We start from the raw sequence: 20,034 nt of genomic DNA on the forward strand, positions 1-20,034 counted from the left end.
TTACTCCAGCTGCACAAAGGATAGAAAGGCACAGTGCAGTAACACAAAATGGATGCTTTTTTGCAAACACCACCTCGATTTCCAAACAAGTTTGTCTGTCCAGTTAAAAATTCTTTTCCTGCTTCTGACTGGAGATTTTAATTGCCAACACAGATGCTCTTTTCTGCTCCTTCAAAAGTAACGAGAGAATTTAAAACATTCTGTGCCCAAGACAGTCCTGCTGCACAAAGTAATTGGAAATGACAGATCACATACACCAGTACAGGCTTGACGTTTGTACAGTGAGTTCTGAAATAAACCTCGGCAGATTCACAGGAGTACTCACCCCAAGCTGAACAAATTCAGCAGCAAAAGCCTGAAAAATAAAACTTACCAATTTCAGATTAAGCACACAAGAGCAGCATGCATTAATTATTGGGCAGAAGTTTAAAGTTTCCTTTAATCATTCTGAAATGCTTTGAAATCACTTGTCTGGTATAGCAGCTCCAAAAGAGCTTTTATCTTTCAGCTGTAAGACAGGAGGCACGCTGGAAACCCCAGACGAGATTTTCTACCTTCCAGTTTTGGCATCTCTCCTTTTGAATTAGGTTTCCTAAGGTTGTGCACAATGAGATATACCATGACTAGTAAAGAAAATATTTAAGTACAAAACCGAATCATTAAATTTAACATGAGGAGAAACTTCACTTGAAAATTAGTCATGGAAAGCCAAGCTTCAGTTTAATATGTGTATTTTATATAGTAGCCCAAAGCCTCTGTATGCAAGTACAACAGGTTAAAAAGCCTGCCTCTTCTGTGCTACCGAGCCCATGCTTACAGCATGGGTAATTATAGACAACATACAAAAGAAGGTAATTAACATACTTCTCACATAAAAACAAATAGCTAGGCTAATAGCACGCGGACCCGTTCTCAGGCACCCAGAATAATTCACCATTGATACTTAGGAGCACTCACACTGGAGTAATTTATGGATACCATGGTAACATAACTACAGCTCACCAAGCCTCACCTTTCATGAAATTCATGCAAGTACTATCTCTCTGAAGTGAGATTTTTCACTACCTCCACCACCCCAGCATCCCCCCACCCCACCCCAGCATCCTCCAAAAGTTACCGAGCTTACTTACCGTCCAAACGGGGAAAATAAAACAATTCTGAACATCAGGTTTTAGGCATGACAGCCCTTCAGCTGTGCAACAAAACCAACCAGCTCATCTCTGCCCGAGCAGCGCAAACAAGCTGGTGGAGTCCCTGCTCTAAGCAGCCTGCTTCCCGTCCTCTGGGCAGGCTGAACCCGGTTATTGCCAGGACACCTCCTGTAAACACACAGCCATATGCCTTCTGCAGCTGCAAGTTATTAAATTGGATGAATGTTAACCGTTTAGGCATCGACAGCAGGCTAAACATTTTAAACACATTACAGAAACTCCAACCCTGAGAGCCAACCGAATACAGACATTTATTAAGCAGGGAACAGGGAGAATCTGCTCCTTTCTTACCTTAAGCAAAGGGAGGTCTCTGAATTCTAATGCATCTCAGATTTTTCAACTTCAAAAATACATCAGTTGGTGACTTAAAGTGGTTTCCCTCTCCGATTTCCTACAGGGGAGATGTGGAGAGAAAAAAAAAAAAAAAAAGAAAAATTGAAGTACTTAAGGATCTGCAGAAGCCATCGAAGTTGAATTTTTTCCCCTCTATCTGTAAAAATCCTCTTATTCAATCCTGTCTGCTCTTAAGACAGCACTGCTGACGAATTTCAAGGCGCAGCTCTTGACATGCAGAATCACTGAAGGATCAAGAGCATAAATGTCACTTCCTCTAGGCAGCACATCAACTGCAAAGGAGCCTAATCTGCTCTCCCCACCACAATCCTACCCAATTGAAGAGTAAATCCTGACATCTGCCTCATGCAGAGCTTTCATTAAACGTTTCTGAAGAATTCCAATTTAAAGCCCCTATCTAAAGGATCCCAGTTTTAGCTAAACCATTATGTAGTTTGACTTGAGAAACTGCACAAGTGGAAGAATATAAACTGAAAAGCTAATAAAACAGAAGTCAAAGACTAACCTTGAAACAAATTACAGCTGGCTACATCTGAACAGTAGCAGAGGCTCTGGAATTATTAAATGAGCTTCAGAAGAGATTTAACTAACCAAATTCCACTGCAATGCTTTATTTATGGTATGTGTGCCGGTCCCAAAATACTTGCTAAGGTTTTTCCATCTCCTTTATTGCTTTTGCATATTTCCTAATCAAATCCAACAGGCACGAACCCTATGGAAGCTGGAGGATTTTTTTTTTTTTTTTTTTGACAGTATTTCATAACACTGTGGCCTTAAAGTTCCTCAGAATAGAAATTAGGTGTCACAAACACAACATCCTAAACACATGCTATACGTGGATTAAACAGAAATCAGGACACCAGCATCGACATGAAAACACCATATAATTAACTCCTAAAATGGCATTTTAATGGTCTCTGCCCTTCCTCAACTTGGCAATAGCATGTATAATTACCCTCTTATTAGCTCTCTGCATCCTTCCCTCGCATTCCCAATTTAAAATCAAACAAAAACTCTTCTGTTGCAGTTTGCCTTGAAGAAGTCATGTTTTAAAAGGATTACCCATCGCTAAAAGCAAACTGGATTCCGTAAAAGGAGGCTTATTCATGCACTTGAGGTTTATTTCTCTAGGTATCTAAGACACACCTGGATCATTTAAAAAAATCTATTTGAATTTTCTTACTGAATTAGCTCAGTAAAGTAAATTTTATCACCCATTAAAATTTATGCCAACGCAACTTGAGCCTGCTCCGTGTTTCTTCCTATAATCCTCTTGCTGGAGGCTCAATTTAATAAACAAAGGCAGCTCTAATAATTCAAATCTTACTTTCAAAGATGTGATGTGCCTGTCAGAAGCTTTCTGCAACACAGTCAGAACATTTCTTCAGTCTCTCTCCAAGGCTTTGCATACGTTTAAGCCTGTGTCTTGCCTTTTGAATGCTGATAACTACTGTGTTTCTTTTCTCTCCTTTAAAGGATTAAACGCAACCACAGAGACATTTTTATTAGTGCATCATGCACCATTAAATTGTCAGCTTGTCTTCCACGATCCTCTTTAAAAAAAATAAATACATGGCCTTGAAAACATCTTTACAACAAAATACTCATTTTCTTGGCACTTACTTATAAACGGAAGCAAACAAAGCCAAAATCCAACCAACAAAGCACCACATATATTTTCCCTACAGCCAGGTTGCAGAAGATGAGAACCACTCAAGACACAGCATGTATTTTTAAAGACTGCGCAGTATGTGCACATAACATCTACCAGAAAGCCCTACACTTGGCTCCCCCAAGAGATTTATTTTTATTATTTAAGAGTTTACCCTACTGCCTTCAACTGGCAAGGCAAGAACTCCCCCATTTAGCGCTCTGGTCATATGGGAACACTCCCAGAGAAGAAACAGAAGTTTTGAACAGGAGAAAGCAGCGGTATTTTCATCCGAGACAGTCCTCCATACACAAAGGATGGTGCCAACACACATCCCATGCCAAGAAGATGATGACTTAGGATTCCCTGCAGTTATTTCCTATGGGCACTCTGGATTTTTAATACCTCCCTTATTTTTTTGTCAGTATTTCTACCTGGAAGTGAATCGACTCTTTTCCATACGCTATAGCTTCTAACCTACCGCCAAAGGTGCCCAAAATTTCCTTCATCAGGGCCATGCCTTGGCACAATTTTCAACCAGCCCTGCAGCCCTAACTTGAGAAAAAACAGCCGGCACTGCAGAAATGCGGTCCCTGCCCAAACTGAACCCATCCAAGAAGCTTCTGCCCGTACAAATCTTTTACCTTGTGTGACACTACCAAGTTTTAAAAGTAATCAACATTTGAGATGTTTGACTTAGTAGGCACAAGACCCATTGACACTTTAGATTTGCACATTCCTCCTGGTTTTCAGCATAGGCAGCAGAAACACCCCTGCCTCTCTTCATTGAGAAGAATTCCTCTCCAAAATACTGGTAAAATTCCAGAAACTGTTGTAGTCGCGTTCAACACTGACGCAGAGATCAGTGTTGGGCAAAGGTCCCCTTGCTCCCCGCCGTCCCCAGATGGGCAGGGCCGGGCTGGTTCGTTACAACAGGTCAGCAGAGAATAAACAAGGAGCATCCCTGCGACAGCTTGGACACAGCCAGGAGAGTCAATCTGGCCAAGTTCTGTTCCTGTCTGCTCCTGGCTTGCAAAAAGAACAGCTGCAGAGCCTGGAAATAAACCCAGGAGATTGCCTGAAGCCTGAGCACGAAGCAGCCAAGCAGGTGCCTTACCCCCGTTTCTTTTGCAAGGCGAGAGGCAGCTCAGGCAAACAGCTTGCACCGGGGGCTAGACGAAGGCATCGCTCCAACAGCGAAGAAATCCCTGCGGGCACCTTCAGAAGAGGGATGGAGGCCTTGCCGCAGCCAGACGTTGAGCCAGCTCCACGAGGAGCGCGGTAGGTGGAGGTTGAGAGGACAGAAACCGAGCAGGAGAAGGCACGAGTGAGACTTGGTGCAGCCCCGAGGAGCCCAAAGCCACGTTTGGAAGCAGCAGCCCAACGCGCTGGCTTCTTCGGGAGGCACCCCAGCAGCAGATGAGTTGACTTGCAGGTCGAAGGTAAAATTCACATACGCACAGGAGCACGTTTACTGAAAGCTTCTGCAAATACATGCATAAAATGAAAGATTTCTAACCGTCAGTAGATACAAGTTTTTGCCCTCTGGTCCAAGCCATCTGCTTCGTTTTAAGCTTTGCTCCACTCAGCTTCACTTCTCCAAACTCAGCTTCAGCCCTGAAACAAAGCTTTGGATTCCTTTTGTTATAGTTCTGAAATTATAGTGATTGCAGCACGGTTTGGTAAGTCATTAATACATGTACTAGGCGATTAGAAGCCTTCACTGGCAACCTGCAATTTCAGCACAACCACAGCAGTGTTATCAGATAATGTGTTAATAACCTGCTGTGTCTAAATACAGTGTTCCAGCGATAGGCATGTGCTGGTTTCAGAACGACAAAACAAATAGCCACGCACACAGATTTTACACAATCAATTCCAAACACCCGACTGAAGACGAAATCCTGTTTCTAGATATAGGCTAATGCTTTATAAAACACTGTGGGAATGCAATACCCTAAACGACAATTACACCAGCAAGGACTTGCCAGCCTTTTTTTTTTTTTTTAATATTAAATTTAATTTTTTATTATTTTTTTAATTGTAACTGCTCACAGCTTGCTTGGGAGGGGCAGCCTTTCCAGTAGCAGCGTAAAGTTGGACAACAGTGTGACTCCAGCTTTTGTACAAAGCTTTAACATACTCCCTGGAGGGAGCCTCACATAAAAGAACAAGACTTTTCCATCTTTGATAATTAAAGTTTCAACTGTAGGCAAAGCTAACAGAGGGGACAGGCTAACAAAAGCTAGAGAGGAGACAAGTACTCAGCCTTACCCCGAAGGACTGGCAGTAGGAAAAGCATGGGGATCTCATCCTAAGGCTATCAGGATTCATCCCAAAGAGATGGTCCAAAACCAGTTTAACTAATTTTGTCCATATTACTCTCATGAATCCACAAAAATAACATTTTCTCTTCGTGCCCATACAGGAGGATTTTATCTCTTGCCTACTAAACAGGAGAGTAAGGCCTCATGTTTTACTTCAGTGATGTATAAAACAGAATTTGTTGTTTCTAAAACCCAAGATTATTAAGAGGAAAAAAAAAAAAAAAAAAAAAATCTCTATTTTGCTTCCAGCTGTTGCACATTTCTGACACTGAGCCACGTCTACAGGCACAGCCAGGACCCACAATTCCTTCCCCGAGCTGAATTTTAGCATTTTCCCATCCGAGTCAAGAATCTGGCAGGTTCAAGTTACACGGTTCAGATCGGGCATCTGACGTGGCCATAAATGCCCAAGATCTGCATTTCTGCTCTCATACAATGCCCGTTACCAGTGTGGCTCCTCTGAACGCGCCGTCCCCGTCCATCGAGACCGAGGTTGGTGTTTTTCCCATAACCCAGAGTTTCTGCCACCTCCCGGCTGTACGGGACGGTGACACAGACAGACAGAAGAGCAACAAGGAAGCTGCAACCTGACGTCTCAGCTAAGATGCCAAAGGCCAGCAAAGACTCCAGGCTTTAAGGTTGTGTATCAGCCTGCTAGGAGAGGGCAGAGGAGAAAAGGTGCAGGCGCCGCAGCCTGCTCTCAGTGCACTGAACACACCGAGTTTCACACCGACGTTTGTCATTTATTGAGAGTGCTTTTCAATTTAAATAAGGTGGTTAAAGTGATAGCACCCAATTAACTGCTCAGTAGGAGGACGGCATTAATATTCATGAAACATTCAAAGCAGACATGGGATTCTTAATTGTCTGAACCCACACACAACAAAGCTGCACTTATACTGTACCATCCCTCCCCACCCCCACAAATATTTTTTTTTTAAAAAATCAGTATTCATTTAAGTAGGTGGTTTGGGTTCCATTCTGATTTTTGCCCATTTAAACACCAGCATTCAACTTTACCCAACTCTATTCCTGCTGAGAGGGGAATTTTTGGTCCCATAGAAAGAGGAACCAGCCTGACTCAAAGCCACGGAGTTAAACCCAACTAACCCAGGTGCCGGTTGTTACAGCAAGCCCCTCAATTTAAGCCACCAAGGCAGTAAAACTGTTCCTCCCAAGTGCTGCCATTCCAGATTTCAATCCCAACAGGGCTGTTTTTTCTGACTGCAATGTACTGCAAAGTGATTAGAGCAAAAAAAAAAAAAAAAGTGCCCATTTAAGATTGATCTTGTCCTACAAGGTGGGGGCTCTACTGGGTTACAAAAAGATCTGCCCAGGCTAAGTTATTTTGGAGGCAGTTCCGGGCGAAACGTGAAGGACCTGCCTGCCTCCGGTCACCGAAGTGGAGCAGGAGATCCTGCAGCTCCCTGAGCAGGGCAAACCCTCGCTGAACGGCGGCAGCACTGTAAGCCTGGCTCTTGCAGCTGCGCTGGTTTTATCAGCCTCTCCATTCCCACCCTCACCAGCCTCCCCCAGGCAGCCGGAGCAGGGTGCCAGCGGCTCTGCGCAGACCGCTGCTCCCCATCTAGACAAACGTTAAGCTTGCAGTGCAGAACACTGGAATAAGAATTTTATTTTAATTTTTTTTTTTTTTTTTTTTAAAGTGTAGGCCAAGAGAAATGATTGCCATCCCTGGCAGGAGAGGAGCGATTGCCAGCAGAGGGCACTCGGATGCCAGGAGAGAATAGACCGGCTGCACCCAGAGGGGGCTGGCAAAAAGCTCCTCAAACTGGCAACCTGTCACAAGTGGGGTCCCCCAGGGATCGATACTGGGCCCAACGCTGCTTAATAGCTTCATTGGCGATCCGGACGATGGGAGGGAGCGTGTCCTGAGGACGTTTGCTGACGAGACCAAACTGAGTGGGAAGTGGACACTTCAGAAGGGAGAGCCACGCCGCAGGGAGGCCTGGCTGGGCTGGAGGGGTGGGCTAACAAAAACCTGCCGAAGGTCGACAAGGCCAAGTGTGAGGTCCTACGCCCGGGAAAACACTATCCCAGCAGAGGCTGGGATCTACCCGGCTGGGGAGCAGCTCTGGGGAAAGGGACCTGGGGGACAAGAAGCTCCAGAGGAGGGAGCAGGGTGCTGCTGCGGCACAGAAAGCCAACGGGGTGCTGGGTGCATCGGCGAGGGCATCGCCAGCAGAGGCACAGAAGTCATTGTCCCGCTCTACTCAGCACTTGCCAGGCCACACCTGGAATATCGTGTTCAGTTTTGGTCCCCGCTACGCAAAAAAGATGCGGCCGGACTGGAGAGGGCCCAGAGGAGGGTCACAGAGATGATCAAAGGGCCGGGAAGGCGGAGAGAGCTGGGTTCGTTCAGCCTCGGGAAGAGAAGGCTGAGGGGAGACCCTCTCACCACGTTCCAGGGTTTGAAGGGTGGCTGCAAAAGAGATGGAGACTCCCTTTGTGCAAGGCGCCCGATGGAAAAGACAAGGGGTGACGGGTGCAAGTGACTCCTGGGGATATTCCAGTTGGGCACAAGAGGAAAACGTTTCACCACGAGAACAATCAGCCACTGGAATAATCTCCCCAGGGAAGTGGTGGATTCCCCAGCACGGGGCACGTTGCGATTCAGCTGGACAGGGGGGCTGGGCCACCTTGTCGAGACCAGGCTGCTGCCAGAAAGGTTGGACCAGCTGATCCTTGAGGCCCCTTCTAACCTGGCATTCTATGATTCTATGAAACCCACCCTGTGCAGGGCGTGGGGATGGCTCTGCCAACACCTCCATGGACCAGGAGAGACGAGTTTTGCCTTTAGTCTTCAGACAGTCGCAAATACAAGACATTTGATCCAAGGTCTAATTTCAGACTCTCTTCCAGCCACAGCAAAACTCCTCTGCTGTCAACTCTCATTTCAAAGGGTCTTGGCAATCCCACACGCTGGATGCAGGTGGGTTTGCTTTGACAGCAAAGACCAGAAAATAAGAAACCCCACTCCAGTCCCCAAGGAGTCCTTCCACTTTGGGAAACCGTTTAAGGGGAAATGCGCACTGCTGGCAGTCACGTCAGCTGTTAAGATGAGAAAGCAATGTCACGAGTCAAGCCAAACATCTTGTTAGATATTTTTTACACTGCAACATTTTGCAAAGAGAGCTTAAATCTTCTTGGAGAAGTGGACAACTTTATAGCAGCAAAATTGGAAATTCATTGTCAAGCAGGCAGGGAACTTGTTAACAATCCCATGAGTATTAAAATGCAGTGCACCACAAGTTGTATGTGGGCAGGATAACCTCTATTTGCTCAAATGGAAATGGGATATAAGGACTGAACCTGGTAGAATCAGTTTCAGTTGTAGTTAGTTAGGGGGGGGGGGGGGGGGAAAAAAAAAGCAAGTTTTACTGGTCAGTGGTCCTTCTGGAGCAAGAAGCATTTTACCACAAAGCATTACAGATGGTCATTTTAAAATAGTTGCCACAGCAAGGATTAAGCCTACAGTTACAGCATACATCTCCAAGCAAATGCAACGAGCTGTGTACCTGGGATTATGCACAGTATAGAATATGTGGGATGAGAACCGCACACTATGCAACCCACATGAGGGAAAATGCAAATGTTTACATGTACTAAAGGGGAAGACTGATAATGTATATATATATTTTTTTTCATTTACATAGGTTAAAAAACTTATGACAGGTTTTTTTTCGAATCATACAGGTAGACTTAAGACCAAATCAGAATGCATGACTGACAAGAGTCTGCAAAACCAAAATCCTGCGTGCTGCTCCACTGTCACAAGAACATGCACCTTGCAAGCACTATACCCCCAGCAAATGCTGAGAGTAAACCTGACCGTTCAGGGCCTGAACAGACCAGCTTTTGACCTCCTGATACTCTGCCCTTTTTATAAACACACATGTAACTGTCAGATAAACACAGCATCACCTTAAGTCTTCTGAACATGAAGAACAGCCGTGAAAACGTGGCGGTTCTGCAAATGATCTGTAAGCGTTCATTTTCCCCCAGACACACACAGGAAAAAAAAAAAAAAAAAGTATTTAGGTAAGAGACTTGAGAATTATATCTTTAAAAAGGTGAGAACTTGATAAATCTCACTCCTGCAAGAAAGCCAATTTTTTGCAAATAGCTGAAAAACGTGTCACAATTATGCATTACCATACAGCCTGCAGTGTTGTGGCAGCCCATTTGCATATCTATTACTCTATAAATTTTACAGTCCACAAATACCAAGAATACTGTTACTGAACACCAATGCCAGGACTTGCCTTTCTAAGGAAACTCAGAACTGTGCAAAATCCTTTGTCTGAAGCGTAACAGTCGCTGCTGGTGTTTACTGCAATTCTCAGCTCTGTGACCCACTCGGCTTAAAGTTTAAGATCAAATTCACCTTCTATAGATGTAATACTTCTGTAAGATATAACGCACCAGATATTTATTTCTAGATGTAGTTCAAAGAGCAAATATCAGTTTAAGGACTAGATGTGTATTGTAACCAACTTTCTCCACATTATACCAATAGGGATACATAACCTCCTGTCCAGAGGAGTAATAAACTATGCATTCAGTGATAAAAAAGCCCTCTACTGAAACATCTAGTGGAAATGAGACCCCTGACTATTGAGGAAGCATCTGGCAGACATTAAATCCAAGAGAATACCTTTTCTTGCATCTGTCCAGTCTCACCTCTCAGCAAGGTGCTGATCCTACTCTTGCCAGTGAGTGGCCAAAGTTTCTGATACTGCACATCAAAAACCTGTCTGTGTGCATGCACAGCTTATTTTGATGTAAAGCAACTTCCCTACCAGAGGAAAGCAAACATAAGCCTTTCAGTTACTACAGAGGGTTAAACACCAGGGCAGGAGTGTACTTCCCCCTCTTTTTTCCCCAGTGTGATGTTATTTTATATCTTATGCAAAGGAGTCCAAGTGTTGTGTTAAGTCTTCCATAATTCTTCACTTTTCGTGATAACATAATAGAAACAGTTCTTTTAAAAGTCTAATTCCCGGCAGGCTTAATATGAACATTCTCCAAGAGTGCTGTTCATGCTTAAAAACAGGCATTAAACAGCTAAAACATTTGATGTTTGGAAACAAAGTTACCCATCTGCCAAGGGTTTTGGAAGCATTACATACCACGAAGGATTTTCTGTTCTAAAACCATTTCATGTTAAAGAAAAACCTCCAGACATGCAAAGCTTAAAGCTTAAAAATAATCCTTTCCACTTACTTCTAGCTCTCCCTTGCAAAAGCGTTTGTTTACTGTGAAGCACCAGTTTTCCGTTGCAAAGAGCCCCCGATCGCATAAGACTGAGTATTTAGATCTACCTTGCCTCTACAAAATAATGGCATTTATAAATTAATCATTACACTTAAAAATAACTGACCTACTTTGCTTGGCCACCTCGAGCTCACTGCGCGCAAGCATCCAAGCTACGAATTGCCACCATGCCAATGGAAGTGTGAAGGTACTGTGCACCAAGCTGAGATTTCATGGCAAGTTGCTGCACAACCTGCGCTGTGTGCACGCTCAGCTGCCTTCAAAATGCTGCTGCCAGGGCTCGCCAGGGCTCCCAGTGGGAAGGTCCAGTTACCTCCACTGGGTTTCCTCCGACAGAAGTGCAACAGGCCGGCTGACCCCGGCGTCGGTGGCATGCTCTTAGGCACCAGAGGTACTTGATGCTTCAGCTACAGAGCAGGGATTTGCAGAAAGCTCGCTGCATGCTGACAGAAGCACTGAAAATAGCTTAAAAGAGGACAAACAACACATTTCTTGGTTGCAATGCGCCCATGAAGCGAGGGAATGGCTGGAAGATGATCCCAAAAGCAGGACGCAGCACCCTTACCGGGGGGGGGTGTGTGTGTGTGAAAGCTGGGTGCTCAGGGTGAGAAACAGCCTAGTGCTTGCGAGGCCACAGGCATCAAGAAGTTATTTTTGCAAGCTAAAGGGCAACGGTACATCTGTAACACCGCTCACCGAGTGCTGGGGGTCCTGGTCTGTCCAGGCTGTGGAGGTGACCGAGCTCTTACCCTTTTCTAATCCTAAAACCCCGCTGGCTTTAAGTTACCACTAACATATGGCTGAGCAGGATGAAGCTGTTCCTCCCACCAACCCAAAAGTAAGTAGATTTTCTGACAGTTTAACTTCCTGGGAAATTCAGATTTTTCTGGAAGAATACTCAGTGCACCAAAAAAAATATAGCAAAACTCACTAACATGTGGAGGAAGATGGCTGACACTGTAAAAAGCATGCAGATCTCCAACATCTCTGCTGTGGGACTGGCGTATAATAGAGATTTTATCTAAATTCACCTTCTGTATGGCAGCTCCAGTGCAAGTGTGTCATGTGGGCAAGGAAAAAACCCACTCAAAGCCAGTTATAGTGTGAAACAGAGGTGCACAACTCTAAGAATAGATTAAAAAAAAATAATAAATCACAACAACTCCAATTATACTCAGCATCTTCCCTGTTCTTCCACAGATGCCTCATCCTTCCTTTTCTTCATCTGTAGAGCAACCCCAGTGCTGTGCATGTTGTTCATTACTTTTTTTATTTTCAAACTGCAGAAAACCTCGCAGCCAACCCCAGCCACGCACCCGCGGGGACAGCAGGCTGCCGGGCACGCACAGCCAGCCCTGCCTAAACCTGAATTTTCTTTTTGAGTACAACCAGACACATCACCAAAACACTCACCGCCTTTGCAGTATGAAGTATGTGATCTATTTAGGTTTCTCAGCTACATCTAGAAACAGTGTAGCCAAAAAAAAAAAAAAAAAAAAACCAACAAAACAAAAAAAACCCAAACCCCAAACTAAATCCAAAACAAAACGGCAAAGAAACAAAATACAAAAACCAAGCCAAAACAAAACCAAACACTACATGGAGACAATCACTTCTCCCTTACTGCAGCAGGACATGCTCTGATCTCATTTGTTGACATTTATCATTAGGAAAAGAGACATCTGAAAGCCCTACTAGGAGAGGAAAGCTTCTTAGGGTTTTTAAGAAAGCCTACATTAAACAGCAGGGATGGCAAGAGCCGATTAGTCCTTGAGATACAGCATACAGTCAACACAATTCCATTTTGTTAAAAGAATTTAACACAATCAGCAGAGACAACATAACCAGCAGCCTCCCATATTCAACTTTATATTTGTGTACCTTTTCAACAGGAGAGCTTGCTGAGTAAATAGGTCCTGAAGTCATAGCTCCATTTCCTAAAAATCAAAGTTGACATTTTTAACAATATATGGCAAAGAAAATTTTTTATGATTATCAAAAAGCAGAAGCATAAATCATTAAAAAAAGTTCTTTTCAAAAACCCCTCCACTTCCAACCACAAGCCAGAATCCTATTTTCGGAAGAGTACATTGATTTGACAGAGGCTCCTGCAGGCGTTATGACATCTCTCTCTAAAGGCTTGAGACACTCAGCAGCTAAACACATCCAGGTCAGCACACTAACTCTGCTTTACTTGCTTATGACAACTAGTTGTAATCGCAAACCATGCTCTTAAATAGTCAGCTCAATAAGAAATTTAACAATCAATCCCTGTATCTGTTCAAATGCTGCTTACAACAAATCATTACAAAGAAAATTAAGCCAGCAGCCATCCATTATTTCTTATTCAGTCAAAACAGTACGTAGCTGTCTCATGTAACATCAGACTACATGAGGCAATCCAACAACTTTTCCCCGAAAATACGAGTGCAAGGAAAAAAAAAAAAAAAGTAAAATCAAATATTGTGTGAAGGCTACCTGACTGGATAACCTTCAGGTCCATTTAAACAACTCGATCTAAAAACGTGGCAAATACCGCAAGCGTTCAAAAATTAGAAGGAGATATCAGCTGCCCAGGTTAGGTATTTTGTGGGAACGTATCCCTCCATAAGCAACAAGAACTGCACTTGTAGGGCATGATTTTTAAAGAGGATTTTCTTGGCACAGTTACCTTTGCAGCCTGGATGGCACTGCCTGCCTGTAGCTGAGCTAACGGGCTGTTAACGAAGCAGGGTAGGAAGCGTGGTTGACGTGCCCATTTCGACTAACTGAAAGAAACAATGCTTTATTTCTTCAAGCTTTTCTTTGCAGGAATTAATTGCTATCATTTGGTATTGTTGCAAAGATTTATATTTGAATTTCCCATAGAAATTAAATATATCAACTGGTAAAATAAGCTCATTTTGTTCAGATTGAGACTTCCTTTCTTCTACAAGGAAAACAGTAAAAATCCTTCTTCAGGAAAACCACGCCCAGGAAGAAACGGGGAAATCATTTAACTTTCAACAGAAACCAAAGTTTAACAAAACTGCCTTTTCAAGCACCAGATACGCTTACCGAGGGTGAGGTCAACCTTTGGTATCTCCAGGATTGAGAAGCACAAATAAAAGTTCCTGAGTTTTCACCTCTGAGGGATGCCCCACTGCCTCACCGGCTTTAGGAGCTCCTGATGAACTGGTTTTGTTCCAAAACTTTCTGGAATTTCCTGCATACCCTGATGTAATTAAAAAGAGGAAAAGAAACACACCAACAGCCCCATTTTCTGTGCTAGACCAGCTTGGGGACACTCTATCAAACTTGCCGGTTCAGAAGGCTTCTCACCGAAACACACAGCCTAAACTAAACTCACAAGCACCCTACAGGGGGTGCAGAAAAAGTTCTAATACTCTGGAACACACTTAATTTTTCATGGCAAGCAGCAGGACAGGAAACACTGACCTTGAAGGAAGCCTTGCTTTTTGGTGGGTCTATGCATTAGCCCTAAATCTCAGCAAATGCAGGTCGCCACCACTCCCATTGCTGAAGCGTGGGGCCTCCCCAGCACCTTCTCCAGGGAATATCCAGAGCCGAAATGTTGGACCTTCCTAGATATGGAAACCCTCTGCTCAAGTGAGCTTTGTTAGGCAGACTTCAATCCTTAATCCAAATCATCTATGCACGTCTCTCAATCTGGATTCCGACCACACGAACGCTTGCTGAAGTTTAAAAATGTTACCTGCTATTTCACATATTCTTAAACTAATATTGCCATTTGAAAAGAACCTTAATCAAACAGAAACCTTATTGTTTTCAACCTTACCAAGGTCATTTTAAAGCTCAAGCTAAAAGGCTTTTTGAGGTTTGGGGGTTTTTTGAGTGGCTAACCTTACAGTTACTTCAGAAAATTCTGTGTTAAGGTTTTTATAATAATGAAACAGAGAATCTCTCATTCCTGAAAGAGCCAAGATTCAGTGCTCCAAAGCCTCTATCTATACGGTAGATATTTCACAGGCAGCAACACAGGTTTGCCCTGAACATCTTAATTTCCAAAGGCATGACTTTAAACAACAGTAAATTCTAACACGTGAAAACATGGCCAAACCAATTTATTTTGTGATCAACAAGCTACATGTAATCAAGAGTCTGTAAATCAGATTTTATAAAGTGACACCAGCCAACTGGTCCCCGTATCAGGGGACACCAGCTGATCTTTAACGCTAATAATACAAGCAATATAAACGAGGAAAAAAGAAAAGGTGGCATACTTGAGATAAGACACTAATTAAAAGCTCATTTCCTTTGGAATTAGCAGTGAGCTTTCTTTAGAAGGATCTCATTACCATGCATTTTATCTGTCACCTCCAATATTTCAAATTCAATATTAACATTTAAAACACAGCTGAGAAGCTGTGTGCAGTTTTCAAGTAAACTTTGTTAAATACTAGCTAGATCATTACAAAGTCTTCCTACCCTGCGGGCTTGCACATTGCTTCACTCAGATTAAAAGCAAGTGCCGAGGCTCACCTGTGGCTCTGGCAGCAAGCACGGCACAAAGAGCGGTGGCAAGGAGGGATTAAAAAACCAGCGGCCCCCCGATCACGAGCAGAGGACATGCCGTGCTCCAGCGCCGACAAGACACCTTGAAGGAGCAGGAAGCAAAAAGAATGCCAAGAGGAGGTGAAAAAACAGAAGCAAAAGCTGCAACTGTGGAGCACGGAGTGGGGAGTCAAGAAAATAGCGAGCGCCGATAGGAAAGCAAATTTACATTTTGCTCTAGAAACGCTAAGTGAAAATCCAGCGTAACTACTGAAAAGCTAAAGTTGCACTAGACGTATTCACATGAGCAAAGAGTCCCCAAATACAAGTGTTTATTCCCCCAAATTTTATTTAGGAGCATCAGAATTTTAGCCCTAGGGAAAAATAGGAAAATCACAAAATGGCAACATTGTAAAAGGGGAACGTCTTCCGACATTTTAGGTCTGCAGCACAAGGCTAAACTGATGAGTCAACTTGCTTTGAAAACCAGCAGAAATTAGATCTTAAAGTTTTGACTGTGGCTCAGACATGAAAGCTAGTTCATTAAAAGCATACCCAAATACTAAAGTAATCAGTTTAAGAAACACCACAAGTGGATGCTTTTTAATCTTATGGTTCAATTAAACGCTCAGAGAAAAAGAGCTACTTTCAATGTAACCTCAGTGAAATCCAACTTATTATTTCCTCTTTCTTGCCAAAGGAGTACAGAGCCTGGACAGAAAGAAGAAAACCACCAAAGGCCATGAGGCAAAACCACCACAAAGCAGCAGTTTTGAGTATCACCTGCTCACCCTACAACGGTACCATAGGCAACCATTGCCACTCCTGCCAAGTATTATTGTGGGGAGGCTTTGGGGTTTGCTTTAGTTTGTTTTTTTTGGGGGCTTTTTTTAGTTGGTTGGGTTTTGTTTGGGTGTGGGGTTTGGGTTTTTTTTGTTTGTTTGTTTGGTTTTTTGGTTTGGTTTTTTTTTTTTTCTTCTTCCTGTTTGTTTTTTTTACACCTTTTACATATTTCTCTGGAGCAGTCACCCAAGACCTCTTGTTTACTCTAGCACGTGCACTAACCGGCAACTAGCACACCTCTTGTTTTTCCCACTGGAGGAGCACTGTAGACTCAGCGTTACAAATGGGAGCCCTATTGTTAAAGAATCAATTGGACAATGAAAGAGCTAAGGACACTTGTCTTACAGAAAATTACTGTCAAACGCTGCCAGACCCAGCTTTCCCTCTTTCTGGGCCACCAGCCAGATACTAATCATTTCAGGCCCCTACTAATTTTTAGCTGTGTAACACTCTGCAGGATACAAGAGGGCCAGCTTTGCCCAGTCTGTGCTTTAGGATACTTTTATTGATTATTAAAAAGAAGAAAAAAAAAAAAGAAAAAAAAAAAAAGAAATAGCTACCATCCCAAAGGTAGACACTGAAATTATTACTTCATGAAAAGTCAAATGACTTCCCAAGGCACCACCTGAAGGGACATGTGCCAGTATATCCTTATTAAAGCGAGTCTTCCTACCTTATTAGAGCACAATGTCAAAAGCCAATGTCCACAAGCTGGGCAGACAAAATAGCCAGGGAAGTTACATCATATCTCAGTAAGAAGGGATTTGCTTTTTTTAAAAAGGTACAAAGAGCACCTGGACAATCGAGATGCCTTTGACCTCAATTACATTTATTGATCACTGACTATATCTGAAGGGTTAGGAGTTCACGGAAGGGAAAACAATGCCTTTAAATAATCAGAATGCAATATTTCACCCAGGTTTCACAACTATGCCAAAGAGCATCTCAGCAGGGCAAGACACCTCTACAGATATATTAAATATTGTTAAGGCTTGTTACAACTAGCCAAGTTTAGAAGCACATAATGTCCTTAAAAACCTTTCTTGCTTGGCCAGCTCTAACTAGCAGAACTATTAACTACTGGCAACTCCTATGTCTAATGGAACAAGCTAAAAGGCTCAAGTTCCTAATAGTCAAAAGAATTAAAAGCAACAACAAAAAATAAAAAGAAAACCACAACAACAAACCCCCCCCACTTTTTGGGCTGCACTCCCCTGAAGCCAACAAGCATCATGTGGAAGAACTGGAAGATCCCACTCCTGTACGTACACTGATCCTCCTCCACTGCCTGGGAATCTGCGAGGTATTTGCCTTTGCAACATGAAAATTTTGCTTAAAGGCAGAATATATTAGCTAAAACTTTGCATCATAATACTACTATCACGCATCCTTCTTGCGCTTCTCAAAATGGGCAGACGCAAAACAGCCTACAGACGCTCAAACCTATCTGCAAGTACAGCATAAGCACCACTTATTTGTGTTCTCGTGACTTTGCCTTAAAATAAAGTGCCCCAAATCTCCTTTGTTATGAGACATCTTCCACAGCTTCATGCGTGAGGTCTGTAGCAGCTGATCTGCGTGTTGTATACTGAAAAAAGCCAGAGCAGATGTAATCCTGGAACGTACTGTCCTCATTATCTGAGTACTCACCTGCACTCGTTCTAGCCCTTGAAAAAAACATGGATATTATTTTAATTTTCCCCTTCCCACAGAGTGCGTTGATCAGGTTTTCTCCTCTTCACGCTGTTCAAGTGGGTGTGGATTCCAGAAGGAAAAATGAAGAGCACATACAGGCCACCTCTGCTTGAATTAAGTCCTATTAAGGAGGGTGACTGCTCCTGCACTCACGCACCTCCAGCACAAAGCCCACTTAGCTGCAGCCTTCCTAAAAAAGTTGATTTCATCTCGTTACACCTGCTACAGCACTCGCTAGGAGCACGCAGCAACCCTTCACATAAATAGGTTTACAGGTGGTTGTTACTTTGCTGATTCCAGAAGCACCAGGAAACCTGCTGTTTGCTGGTATGGAAGCGGTTTCAGAACTTAGTTTGACAAAGCTTGATGTGTCTTAAGCTCCCAGTGAATAACTAAAGAAAGTATTCTGGAGTTGAGTTCAGCTTTATGGACACCTGACTAAGCCTCTCGGCCTTACTGCGAGTGCCTTCATGTTGTTTTTGTCACCTTGGTGTCTCAGGCACAGACACAAACGCACACAGAACGCCTTGACGAAGCCAAAGAGCCCCCACCCCTGAGCAGGGCCAGCCCAGCACCCGATGCGGCCACTCCAGCATTTTCCCTGGGTTCAAGGCAAGCTGCCTCAGCACAGTGCTGGGAGCCAACCTCCGAAAATATTCACCCCCCTCCCACCCAGCAGAAGCCAGGTTGCACTACGTGATTAAACATGATTCCTTACTACCCTCCAAGCCCAACCAGGCGCTGGCCACAAGCCACCCCCGCGTCTCCCCAGATGACACCCCCATCCTGCTGCCGAGGAGGAGGAGGAGGCAGTTTTGCCTCCCCTCAGAGAAACACCCCGGGTTGTACCGGAGCTGGGAGGCCTCAGTTAGCACAATTAGTCCTTCTAGAGTTTGCTTCAACCTTCAACTGGAGGTTTTTCCAGGCAGCGCCGGAATCCCACCGGGTGGAAAAAGAGAAGTCACCCTCCCGCAAAACCCAGCCCGGATTCCTCCCCCCACCCCCACCGTTAGCAAAGCTCTGGGGAAAATCCCCAAACCTCCCAACTTTGGGCCGAGCGCGTCCAGAGCACCGGCTGGCCCCGGCCCCCTCCCCAGCAGCCCCAGGCCGCTGGCTGACATAACCCGCCATCACGGAGAGCCCCGTTACCGCGACCCGCTGAGGGGAGAGGGGGCCGCGGGGGGGCCCGCCCGCAGCTGAGGAGGGGGCGCGGGGCCCGTGGCTCCTCCGGAGGGGCTGAGAGAGGCTTCTCGGGGGGAGGGGGGGGGGGGGTGAAGCGAGCCCCCCGCGCAGCGGAGCGGGGGGGGGGGGGGGGGAGCAGCCGGTTCCTACCTGCGGGGTGCGGGGCCTCGCTGGCGGCGGAACCCCGGCGCCGGGGGAGCGGGGGCGCACGGAGAAAGGGGGCAAAGCGCTGCGCCCCGCCTCCCCGCGGCGCCAGCCAATGGGAGCGCGGAGGGCGGGGGGGCGATCCGGTGACCCCAGCCAATGGGAGCGAGGAGGGCGGGGGCGAGACGGAGGCGCCGGCCAATGGCGGGGCGTGGGGCGCGCCGTGACAGCGGCGCCGACGGGGCGGGGAGCGGCGGGGCCCGTTGTACCGGAGACACCGGCCCCGAGGCGGGGCCGCGCCCCCCCCCCCTCCACCCTCATGCCATGCCCCTCACCCCCCCCTCAGCCACCGCTTCACCCCACCCCGCTCCAGCCAGCGGTGCCGCCCCTACCTGCGCGGTGCCGCCGGTCCGGGAGGCGGGGTGGGCGGCGGCGGCCTCCCGGGGACCGGCAGCGCTTGGGCAGAACCCCGGCGCCGGTGGTGGGGGGAGCGGAGCGGAGGGGGGGGGGGGGGGAACGGGCGGGCCGACCCCGCCCCTACTTCCCGCGAGAACGGCGGGTGTGGGCGGGGCCTGCCGCCGGCCAATGGGGTGCGCAGGAGGGGGAGGCGGGCCTATGGGGCGGAGGGGGCGCTGCCTATTGGCTGCGTGGCGCCCCGCCCCGCGCGCACGTGGCGGGGGCGCGATCGGGGCGCTGCTGCCGCCCCGACCTTAATTAAAATAACCTGGGCGGGCTTGGAGGGGGATTTTTTTTTTTTTTTAATTAAAATCATCAGTGAGAGTTTTTTCAATTAAAATAACCCGCGGCGGTTGGGTTT

At 45.5% G+C, this 20,034-nt stretch overlaps 1 protein-coding gene across 6 annotated transcripts in view; it reads right to left on the bottom strand.

Moving 5' to 3' along the window:
• The window catches only part of GLCE (glucuronic acid epimerase), a 55,601-nt gene extending 35,898 nt beyond the window's left edge, over positions 1–19,703 (bottom strand). Inside the window, exons 1-4 of one of the 6 annotated variants that reach the window (XM_042804182.1) lie at positions 19,224–19,277; positions 12,720–12,775; positions 1,503–1,602; positions 1,131–1,319 (exon numbers count right to left, since the gene is read on the bottom strand). In XM_042804182.1, the coding sequence (XP_042660116.1) occupies positions 1,131–1,165 (35 nt within the window). In that variant the 5' untranslated portion in view covers positions 1,166–1,319; positions 1,503–1,602; positions 12,720–12,775; positions 19,224–19,277. Of the gene's footprint in view, positions 1–1,130; positions 1,320–1,502; positions 1,603–2,070; positions 2,093–4,333; positions 4,431–12,719; positions 12,776–19,223; positions 19,311–19,609 lie in introns of those variants that run through there. The other 5 variants (XM_042804184.1, XM_042804183.1, XM_042804185.1 and 2 more) reach the window with 5 other exon arrangements.
• Between the last annotated feature and the right edge of the window lie 331 nt (positions 19,704–20,034).

The sequence above is a fragment of the Tyto alba genome, unplaced genomic scaffold, assembly GCF_018691265.1.
Source record: "Tyto alba isolate M040663 unplaced genomic scaffold, T.alba_DEE_v4.0 Super-Scaffold_41, whole genome shotgun sequence".
Classification (NCBI taxonomy): Eukaryota; Metazoa; Chordata; class Aves; order Strigiformes; family Tytonidae; genus Tyto; species Tyto alba.